General features: G+C 41.6%; 2 protein-coding genes across 2 annotated transcripts; one reads left to right on the top strand and one right to left on the bottom strand.

Moving 5' to 3' along the window:
- The first annotated feature begins 991 nt into the window (after positions 1-991).
- Positions 992-5,157, top strand: LOC147612451 (serine decarboxylase-like). Its single transcript, XM_086783049.1, has 5 exons — positions 992-1,550; positions 3,421-3,652; positions 3,798-3,991; positions 4,143-4,279; positions 4,417-5,157. The coding sequence occupies exons 1-5, from the start codon at positions 1,094-1,096 to the stop codon at positions 4,984-4,986; spliced, it is 1,590 nt and encodes a 529-aa protein (XP_086639175.1). The 5' UTR covers positions 992-1,093; the 3' UTR covers positions 4,987-5,157.
- A 4,273-nt stretch (positions 5,158-9,430) lies between these two features.
- Positions 9,431-10,630, bottom strand: LOC147612450 (histone H3.2-like). Its single transcript, XM_086782797.1, has one exon. It carries the CDS (start codon positions 10,559-10,561, stop codon positions 10,151-10,153), a length of 411 nt encoding a protein of 136 aa, XP_086638923.1. The 5' UTR covers positions 10,562-10,630; the 3' UTR covers positions 9,431-10,150.
- Between the last annotated feature and the right edge of the window lie 839 nt (positions 10,631-11,469).

Genomic DNA, 11,469 nt, shown 5'->3' with positions numbered 1-11,469 from the left:
GATACTCTTCAAGTTTTTGTTGGGCATAGCAATGTGCGTAGGTTAAGAGTTGGGTTATTTTCTTTCCACAAGAGAGAGAGAGAGAGAGAGAGAGAGAGAGAGAGAGAGAGAGAGAGAGAGAGAGAGAGAGAGAGAGAGAGAGAGAGACGCCTACCCATCAGTGTCCATCTTTTACACGTGAGGCACACTAGATTATTGCTAGGTCTGTATGGTTGAGACACTTACAACAATGAGAGCTTTGGGCTCCTTGAAATTTCCAATCTAAGATTGCGAAAGGTTGCAGATCATGTGCACGTAATGTTTGTAGACTATGAAAAGCCTAATAAATAAGACTTTCGATGCGTCAGCACTCAATATTACAAATTTTTCAATGCCTACGAGCCTGTGTTCAAACGCCATTCATCTTAATTATTGATCCACCGAATGAGTTTTGTAAGGTTTTAGCTTTTAGCTTTTTTTTCTTTAAAAATTATATCTTGCAATAGCTAATGTTATTATCTTATATATTTTTTTGGCAGTTGGAGAGATAATCTAATCGCCCGAAGATTGTTCTAATGCTTTGCTCACGTGTGTTAAGATTGTCAGCACTACATTGGGTTGGAATGCTAGATGTATATTTATGCCAAGTTTGGTGCTTTATTCAAAGAAAAGAATTCATATATATATAGATTGCCAAGTTGAGGATCATGAGGCTCAAAATGGGCTTCAAATTTAAGGCCTATCTCTAATCTTTCCCGAGGAGGATTTTGTGTTTTATGCATGTACGAAGGAGTTTGTGTTTTTATGCATGTAAGAATACTCTTGCCCATCAGAGACGAGTCATGCCACTAGTATATATGACACCCACAAATCTACCAAAGGTTATGTATGTGTAGAGCCATGTAGCTTTAGAGCTAAAAAGTAGGCTTCATTTTTAAGCTTTGGAAGGTTAATGATTTAACCTTTATTGCAACCTTTGGTAAGTTTGTGGGTGTCAAAAAGTCCTCTTTTTTTTTCTTTCAAATTATTTAAGCACTGGGTATCATGCCCTGCATATTCTTCTTCGGTGCTACTGTGCTGCGCATTTAGGGCATCCATTTCATCAGAACGAGCCATGGTGTCCGTTGAAAGCATTTCTACGTGCCCCAGTGACCTCGCGTTGAAGGCCTTTCCGTCTCCTTTGCCAGCAGAACCCCCTATACCCAACCTTCTCGAGGACGCGGCTAATGGCCATGTTAACGCCACTGGCTTTCCAGAAGGTAGTGGCTATGTCGAGGGCAAGCTTGGCGGATTTGACTATGGTGAAGTCAATGGCCATGGCGAGGTTAGCATTGGCAGGTGTCCCCGTGGCAATGGCCATCACGCTCTCGATGACAATGTTGAAGGAGACAAGAACAGCAATGGCTATGGCGATGAGTATGTCCCCCTCGGCCGCAACATGCATCACGACTGCCTCTCCATTACAGAACCTGGCCTTAATGACGAGGTTACAGGCGACAAGGAGGCCTACATGGCGGCGGTTCTGGCGCGTTATCGCCGAACCCTGGTGGAGCGCACAAAGTACCATCTAGGTAAGGAGATGTTGGGGTCCCTGGCTGCTAGATCTTGCTTTTTTGGTGACCTTAGCCGAAGATCCTACCCTCAATGTGCTGTTTTTCCAGGTCTCTGCAGCTTTCTTGCTTAGATGTAATGTTAGGCAGCTGCTTCTGTTGTCTTTGACTCATGCTTAGGTCTTCCGCAATGGCTATCATGGTACTACTTGTCTATTCTCTGCTGTCAAGGTTGCAGGAGGTGATGGGAAACATGCATAATCACCAGATCAGCTTCAGCAAGAAATCTTGAATGATAGCGACCCAGTGATTCATGTTTTTGTGCCAGATCTGCTTCAGGAGAATGTTTTCTGCAGCAGCTGTTTTGTACGAATCTAGGTCATCTTCCTGCAGAGAAGCGGAGGACCATAGTACGACCATGTTGGTTCTGATGTCCTGTGACCTTGACGGCACTGAGCTGTCACAAATTCTACTTGATTTAATGGCTGGGATTTACATTCTGGTGACCTAGGACCATGACGCTTAGGGATCGTTTCAAAAAGCCTAGTTTGGGACATCTGTTCACAAAACACCCCTTTGGGCTCCATGCCTGTCTGCAGCCGAGGAATTGTGACCCCTAGAGATGCTATGTTAATGATGTAGTGTGAAGGATCCTACGGGATCAGAGGATTTTGTGTTGGAAATCACAAAGGGTATGTATGGGTGGGGCAGGAGGCTGGGGTTTGCTGTCACTGTACTCTTCCCTCTTCAGAGGAAAAGCCAGAGGGAATGGTTGTTGGATTGGAACCCTTAGTCACTTCATCAATGGCCTCCATATCTCTACGCCGCCTCTGAGCTAAGTTTGGGCTGCTTGTTCCTCTGTCCTTTCCTCGCTCCTTGTCACTTCATCAATGGCTTCCAGGTCTCTACATCGCCTCTGAGCTAAGCTTGGATTTGTTGTTCCTCTGTCCTTTGTTATGGAGAACGTGTTAGAAGGTGAAATACCCTTGCATTTGGCCACCTCACGCACTGGCCTAAGCCCTCTGGACTTCCATCAATGCAATGATGCAGACCCATCCTTAGTAGAGTTCCTCAAATGCAGGTGATATAACACTTCAGTGCAGAAGCCTACCCAAGTTTTGGTTTTTAATTTGACGTTTCTTCCTCCACTTCAAAGTGTCCACCCTTCTTCTAACAGGTTGATTTTTAACTCTCTTATCAAAGGTTAATCCCATGCTTGGTTGTTCAACAGCCCTGATATCTGACTCTTACTCTTGTTGAGTAAGAGGTTTGTGATTCACTTGCAGTGATCCTGTCTGCAGTTTGAAACTGTCAGTTTTATAGTGGGGCTTAAGTTTACTTGAAGCTGGTGCTTTCTACTTAGAAATTGGGTTAATCCATGAAGTTTCTGTGATGCTAGTGATTATTTTGAGGTTGATCTGATCAATTCAGGAGACGTGGTGAGAGGCCATTCCATGGTTCAGTTATTCCATTATGACAGAACAGTTAGATAGATGTAATTTTAAAGAAATGCTGGGCAACAGTGTCTTATAGAATCTTAGCCTCTGGCAGGGGCCCTTCTTCGTTGATTGTAGTTATGTGTGAGCTATTCCTTATGTTATTTGATGGAGATGATGTCTACTTTTGTTATTTAAAGTCACCATATAGTTGGTAAAGTTTATATGCCCCATAAGCATGTGACTTATCATGCTTCCAAAATTTTAGCTGCCTCTAGCCTGTTCATTTTGGAATCCTTTGTGCATGTTTTGTTGTATAGCAGATGCTTGCAAATTGTAAAACAGTGATCTGACTATGGTTTATACATCCCCCTGTCCTTTCTTACTGATATTTTGGTTCTTGGTGGTTAAGAATTAAAGGGGAGTTTAGCAGACTGATTGTTTAATAATGGCAGGTTATCCTTACAATTTGGACTTTGATTATGGGGCATTATCACAATTGCAACATTTCTCTATAAACAACCTGGGCGATCCATTCATAGAAAGCAATTATGGTGTACACTCAAGACAGTTCGAGGTTGGAGTATTGGACTGGTTTGCCCGCCTTTGGGATTTGGAAAAGACTGATTACTGGGGATATATCACCAATTGTGGCACAGAGGGAAATCTACATGGCATACTTGTCGGGTACATCTTAGAGTTTTGTTACAGAAGTTCAGAAGCTACAAATGAGCATTGAGATGGGTGATTTATTGGGTCCCATTCTTCATCTTTGGAGATTTGGGATGCAAGATATTAACTTGTCGTCTGTACTGCTTGGATGTGTGGTCAGGAGGGAGGTGTTTCCAGAAGGCATTCTTTATGCATCCAAAGAATCCCACTACTCTGTTTTCAAGGCTGCACGGATGTATAGAATGGAGGTAGTGAAGGTGGACACACTCGATTCGGGTGAGATCGATTGTGCTGATTTGAGGTCCAAGCTGGAGGAGAGAAAGGACAAACCTGCCATACTTAACGTTAACATTGGTGAGGGTCTAGTTCTTTTGAGTATGCTACCTGTTTTCTGGAATGGTTATGCAGTGTAGGGCAAGCACAAATGTGCCAAGTGTTGTTGCTAGGTGCCTTTATTTTTCCATCTCATAAATTGAGTTATGCGGGTTTTGTTTTTGACGAGCAGGGACTACTGTGAAAGGAGCAGTAGATGATTTAGACCTAGTGATCAAAACTTTATTGGAGACTGGTTTTAGTGAAGATCGTTTTTTTATTCACTGTGATGGTGCCTTGTTTGGACTCATGATGCCTTTTGTTAAACAGGTACATCGCATAGCTTCTTCAATGCCTGTATCTTCCTAGTTATGTTTGTTACATCACATAGCTTCTTCTATCTTTATTGATATGTTTGTTTTTATGGAGGCTCTAGCCTAATTTTTCTAATCTTGTGTCATGTGTAGGCTCCAAAGGTGTCTTTCAAGAAACCGATCGGTAGCGTCAGTGTTTCTGGACACAAGTTCGTGGGATGCCCAATGCCATGTGGAGTTCAAATTACAAGAATTGAACACATCAATGCGCTATCGAGGAATGTGGAGTATCTTGCATCACGGGATGCGACCATCATGGGAAGTAGGAATGGGCATGCACCCATTTTTCTTTGGTATACATTGAACAGGAAGGGTTATCGAGGATTCCAAAAGGAGGTGCAGCGATGCCTTCGAAATGCTCACTATCTGAAAGATCGGTTGCAAAGTGCAGGTTTTGGTGTTATGCTGAATGAACTAAGCAGCACTGTAGTTTTTGAAAGACCACAAGAGGAGGCATTTGTTCGGAAGTGGCAACTCGCTTGTCAAGGCAAGATTGCACATGCTGTGGTGATGCCTAGTGTCACTGTAGAAAAGCTGGATGACTTTGTCGAAGATTTGATTCAAAGCAGACTGCGGTGCTTTCCTGATGGCAAGGTCATTGCTCCTTGCATTGCTGATGAGGTTGGGGAGGGTAGGTGCGCCTGCATTTTGCATCTTGCCTAAATACCTCTGATTGATTGGAGGAGAAATTGTTGAATTGGTGTGATTGTGGTAGAGTGGTATTATTTTTGGTCCTTGGTCCCTTTGTAAGTGATTTTGCATCTTCTGTACTAACAATTGCAAGTGGCTGGAAAAAATAAAAGGGAGAAAAATAAAACTGATGATTTGCCATTACATGATTACATGATTTATTTTTGTTTTCAAACCTGTATCTCTGAAAGTACTTGTGTACTTCAAATCATGTTTTATGCCAGGTGCAGCAGGGTCTTAGTCATTTTTGTACATAGTTAATCAGGAGAAGGCCCAGCAAGTGATGGTGACTGTCTTGCCATGGAAGGACCTGTTATCATTTTGCTTTAATTAACTCCATGAATCCCTTGTCTTTGTTTAGTCACCCCTGGTTCTGTCTTTTGGCACCACGTGGTACTTTCTGCCCCTGTAACACCATAATCGTTATCTGCTCCTTCACGTAAATGTGGCTGCTCTTTGAACAAGTTTAACTGTTGGATTGAGTCCTTTCTGTCAATACTGTAAAATTATATTGCACAGGTGTGTTCTATGCTGTACCTGCTTATATGCAGCACATGGGGTGAGAGTGGATGCCAGGGCAGTGGATAAGTCATCCAGGTAGTAGTGAAGGGGAGTGGTGGTAGTTTCCAGAATGCCACAGTAGGGACATACTGCATAGTCATGGCAAGTTGCAGAACATGTGAGTCTTTTTTGGGCCTGCAGGAGGCTGCAATTGGGGGGTCTGGTCTGTTCAGGCAGATTATGAGGTTGGGCTGTGGTTCTGTCAAAGCCCAACTTTAACTGCAATGGGGTTTGCATGCCAAGGACCTGGTGGCCAATTTTGACTCTGGACAGCAGGCAAGAAAAACAGGGGGGAAGCAAATACGAGTGCAAGCATATTGTGTTTGTAGCTCATTAGTGCATTAGGACCTATTCATTTAAGTTAAAGGAATTCTGGGGCAGACTAATTCGACCACCTGGAATCGTTTGTTAAGAGAGCATGCACCTACACCCACTATTGGGCATTGATGACGTTAGTGGGGATGTAGTATCTAGTCCATACTATGCATAATGGAGTTGGATAGTTATATAGTCTTGTGGGTTGACTACCATGGGTATATAACATGCACATTCCTAAAAGGTGAATTTGGGCATTTTCTTAGATTCATCTAGGTATATAGTTCAGTCGTATTGGCAAACATGCAAATTTCACATTGTGAAGTTTTCGTCTGAGTTGTGGCTAGTTGATATTGTGCTAATTCTTTCTATCTTTAACGGTGCATTTGCCTCTAGAGGTTTGACAAAAACTCTCGACAAAGAGCTTTGTGTGAATATATGCTTGTATGTGCGTGTGTGTGTGTGGAGTGCATATGTGAGAGCATATCTTGATGCAGAGTTCTACACCCACTATTGGGCATTGATGACGTTAGTGGGGATGTCGTAGTATCTAGTCCATACTATGCATAATGGAGTTAATAGTTATATAGTCTTGTGGGTTGACTACCATGAGTATGTAGCATGCACATTCCTAGGTATATAATTCAACCATATTAGCGGACATGTAAATTTCACATTGTGAAGTTTTCGTCCGAGTAGTTGATATTGTGCTAATTCTTTCTATCGTTAGCGGTGCATTTTCTCTATCAACTACTTATTTGCTCTACTAATTCTTTCTATTTGCTACTTCCCTTAGTGCTAGGCTTCATTATGGTTGAGTTTGCCCTGCATCTCTTGATGTTTGACAGAAACTCAGTACGAAGAGTTTTGTATGAATATATGCTCTTATGTGTGTGTGAGAAAGAGCATATCTTGATACAGAGTTCTACACTCACTATTGGGCATTGATGACATTAGTGGGGATGTCATAGTATCTAGTCTATACTATGCATAATGGAGTTGATAGTTATATAGTCTTGTGGGTTGACTACCACAAGTATATAACATGCACATTCCTAAAGGTAAATTTGGGCATGTTCCTAGATTCATCGAGGTATATAATTCAACCGTATTAGCGCACATGTAGATTTCACATTGTGAAGTTTTCATCCGAGTTATGGCCAATTGATATCGTGCTAATTCTTTCTATCTTTAGCGATGCATTTATCCTATCAACTACTTATTTACTGTACTAATTCTTTCTATTTGCAACTTTCCTTAGTGCTAGGCTTCATTATGGCTGAGTCTGCCCTGCATCTCCAAAGGTTTAACAAAAACTCTCTTTGAAAGGCTTTGTGTGAATATATGCTCTTATGTGCGTGTGTGTGAGATCATATCTTGATACAGAACTCTATACCCAATATTGGACATTGATGACATTAGTGAGGATGTCGTAGTATCTACTCCATACTATGCATAATAGAGTTGATAGTTCTATAGTCTTATGAGTATATAACATGCACATTCCTAAAAGGTGAATTTGGACATGTTCCTAGATTCATCTAGATATATAATTTAGCCATATTAGCGACCATTTAAATTTCACATTGTGAAGTTTTCATCCGAGTTGCAACCAATTAATATTGTGCTCAATTAATATTGTGCTGATGCTTTCTATCTTTAATGGTGCATTTGCCCTATCAACTACTTATTTGCTGTACTAATTCTTTCTATTTGCCACTTCCCTTAGTGCTAGACTTCATTATGATTGAGTTTGCCCTGCATCTCCGAAGGTCTGACAAAAACTCAATATGAAAGGCTTTGTGTGAATAAATGCTCCTATATGTGTGTGTGTGAGAGCATATTTTGATACAGAGTTCTACACCCACTATTGAGCAATAATGACGTTAATAGGGATGTCATAGTATCTAGTCCATATTATGCGTAATGGAGTTGATAGTTTTATAATCTTGTGGATTAACTAGAAACTCAATACGAAGGACTTTGTGTGAATATATGCTCCTATGTGTGTGTGTGTGTGTTGAGTGTGTGTGTGTATGGAGTGCGTGTGAGCATATCTTGATACAAAGTTCTACATCCACTATTAGGCAATAATGACATTAGTAGAGATGTCGTATCTAGTCTACACTATGCATAATGGAGTTGATAGTTACAGTCTTGTGGATTAACTACCATGAGTATATAACATGCACATTTCTAAAAGATGAATTTGAACATGTTCTTGGATTTATCTAGGTATATAATATAAATTTACCTTAAAGTTTTCCAAGTGAGGTTTTCCTTTGTTTTCACTGTCACAGACATGACTATGCTTGATAAGCCGTGATGTGGTGAGAGCGCTACACTAATCTACATTTATTCAACCAAGCAAATTCAAGTATACGTATTTTTCTATCATCAATTACTGTGACTCAAAGTGGTGATACTAGGGCTTGTTCTTCACAAGAGGCAATGGATTAGCCCCTAGATGCTTGAACTAGGATCCAAGACCAACCTCATTTTTCTATTTTAACTACGCTTTTCTCTTGGTAACACCATAACAACCACCCCCCCTCTCTCGCCTCACCAAATCTCTATTGAATTAATGGCATCATTGTGTTTGTGAGTTGTAGAGAAGAATTTAGCCCTTTTGATTGCATTTAGGTTTGTGTCAACAATTGGGTAGCTTGCTTAGACAACAATTGGACCACTGAGCTACACTGCAATAAGGCCAATGATCTATACTTCTTGTTAGTGGTAGTGGAAGTTTGATTCATCTAGGCTCTCTCTCTCTCCCCCGAATGAACTACCAATTGTGCAAAGAAATACAAGCAACCAATTAGAGGGACCCCCTCCTCGCGTTGTAATGCATTGAGCAAAATTCATGATCTCAATTGTAAATTTTATTTTTGCAATTTTAAAGATCAACAAAATTTTAAGCATTTCAATTATATTTTAATGAAAAAACCTATAAATATTGAAAAAAAACTTGTAAATTTTAAAATTACAAGTTTTAAGATTTGAGAAAAAAAAATTCTCTGTGAACATTGGTGAGAATAAAGAGGTATGTGGGGTGATGTCATGGCAAGATAAATGGATTCGCTAGTCAAGGAAAGAATCAAACCTTGGAAGGGGAGAAACCTTGATTCTTTCATTGTAACATCTCATGGTACAACAAGCTAGTGGTGTGGCCATCTTCTCGCCATCATCCATCTAAATACCCTCTCCCTCTCTCTCAAGACATCCTACAAGCAACAAGAGGACCCCCTCCATCCCTTCTACTCCTATCTTTGCTTCTTTGACATCAAACTATAGATTGAAATGAGCTTTTTCTAGAGATCACTTTGCAATCTCTATCTCTCTCTTTCTTGTACATTTATATTACATATATGTGTATATATATACATATATATATATTATATATAAGTATGTATGTATGTACATATATATCAAAAATAGAGGGAGACATTTAAGTAAAGATGCCTCTCCATGAAGTGAAAGAACGATGAATGTTATGCTTATCATTGACTGAACCCATCCAACCTACAAAGACATCCATCTATGAATTTATGATACATGTCAACTATGCATAGCACTCATGGAGTAAGTTTTATTGTAATCAAATCAACCTAAGATCCGTGCTAACGACGCATTGCAATCAAACCAATCAGCTACATCATTTTCTATCTTGTCCATATCGACATAACTGTCACCAGTAGCCACTTCAACAAACCTTGAAGGGAAAGAAGGCCCATCTTCACTTGTGCAAAATCGGCCGAACCACATTATCTTGTGCCACTTGAGAAGCGCAACAGAATGTTTCTTCACAAGAATCAAACTTCCACTACCACTAACAAGAAGTATAGATCATTGGCCTTATTGCATTATAGATCAATGGTCCAATTGTCCTCCAAGCAAGCTACTCAATTGTTGACACAAATCTAAATGTGAGCAGAAGGGCTAAATTCTTCTCTACAACTCGCAAATACAATGATTCCATCAATTCAATAACCTAGACTTGAGACAAAAGCCGAAATGCTACAGACAATCCCAGCAATGGTCAACCACTCATCGTACTAAGCATGAGTGCAATGGGTATGACCATGCATCCAAAGAAGGCCCATCTCGATGCATGACCTTTATCAGTTGTGAAATGTTAATGTACAGATTGAACTTACACGAACAAGACAACACCTCTAATCGCAGGAAGGGCAAGAGAGAGGACAAACCTAGGAATAGTGGTGGTGTATAGATACACCGATTGATCAGAACACACCACAGTTTATGCGCGCTCCCCTCGTATTCGGCGAGCCAGCTGAATGTCCTTAGGCATGATGGTCACACGCTTGGCGTGGATGGCGCACAGATTGGTGTCCTCAAACAGACCTACCAGGTAGGCTTCGCTTGCCTCTTGTAAGGCCAACACCGCAGAGCTCTGAAAGCGAAGATCCGTCTTGAAATCCTGCGCGATCTCGCGCACCAGCCTCTGGAAGGGCAGCTTGCGGATGAGCAGCTCCGTGCTCTTCTGATACTTCCTGATCTCACGCAAGGCCACAGTGCCGGGCCTGAAGCGGTGGGGCTTCTTCACGCTGCCGGTGACAGGGGCGGACTTCCGGGCTGCCTTGGTGGCCAGTTGCTTGCGCGGAGCCTTACCGCCAGTCGACTTGCGAGCGGTCTGCTTGGTGCGAGCCATGGAATGACAGGTGAATGCAGCTAGCAGGATCTGAGCAGAATGCGATAAGGAAGCTCACCGTTCTCGGTGAAGAATACTATTCTGATTGGTTCAAATTTTTTATGAATACTAGTCCCGCACTTTTTATGTCTAGTGTAATTGAATTTTATGTATGTATGTATGTATCAAGTGCGGAAGCAAATCCTGTGTTTCTGATAAAAGAGTAAAAAAAGAGTTATACACATGTTTGGTGGAGGTTCTGTGTCATGTTACACTGTTATTAAGGAATCAAGAGACCATGCATTGTTTCGAGAATGAGTCGATGTCATGTTACATTGTTATTTAGGAATAAGAGACCATGCATTGTTTCGAGAATGAGTCGATGTGAGGGAGGATAACAGGTGGATGTATGAATGTACGGACGTTGTCATGTAGGGTTTCATCTATCCTCTCTCTCCTTACACCTCTTTAGGTTATCCTGGTCACACAGCTGAGAAGCACGAAGGGGCCGTCACCTGTCCCAATGTCCGCTCGGCCAGAGGGATTCCAGCCAAGTTCGGTTGGTGCGAAACCGAGCTTCGGCTCGTCTCCTTTGACCTCGAGAATCGGTCCTCTGCTTATGAGAACCTCAAACAAGGACCACTCATTTAGTCTTGTCAACATCGCCCCAACTTCATACAATCAACAGGACTTGCATTGCAACAATGAGGATCACTTGGAGCTCCGTGGCCCACTCCTTTCCCATCATGAAGAAGGCAGGAATTGCCAGTCCTCGGGATTCCTTTTCCCACACGTCAACCACGTGGTCAACATGCAAACAGTCTCCCCTTTCGGCTACCCCCCTTCCCAAACCGCACACCCATCGCCTATTTCCTTGCATGATTTTCTCGGATGCTATACTCATACATATACATGATGTTGAGAATCCC

Source organism: Cibotium barometz, chromosome 45 (assembly GCF_041138505.1).
Source record: "Cibotium barometz isolate CiBa-2024 chromosome 45, ASM4113850v1, whole genome shotgun sequence".
NCBI classification, from domain to species: domain Eukaryota; kingdom Viridiplantae; phylum Streptophyta; class Polypodiopsida; order Cyatheales; family Cibotiaceae; genus Cibotium; species Cibotium barometz.
Note: the sequence above shows the minus strand (reverse complement) of the source record. Positions and strands in the feature narration are given on the sequence as shown.

Bases quoted from the DNA above. Each gene is read 5' to 3' on its own strand.
- LOC147612451 (XM_086783049.1), top strand. From the start codon at position 1,094: ATGGTGTCCGTTGAAAGCATTTCTACGTGCCCCAGTGACCTCGCGTTG. The intron at 1,551-3,420 runs GTAAGGAGATGT...TAATAATGGCAG, and splicing joins GCGCACAAAGTACCATCTAG to GTTATCCTTACAATTTGGAC. The intron at 3,653-3,797 runs GTACATCTTAGA...ATGTGTGGTCAG, and splicing joins CTACATGGCATACTTGTCGG to GAGGGAGGTGTTTCCAGAAG.
- LOC147612450 (XM_086782797.1), bottom strand. From the start codon at position 10,561: ATGGCTCGCACCAAGCAGACCGCTCGCAAGTCGACTGGCGGTAAGGCT.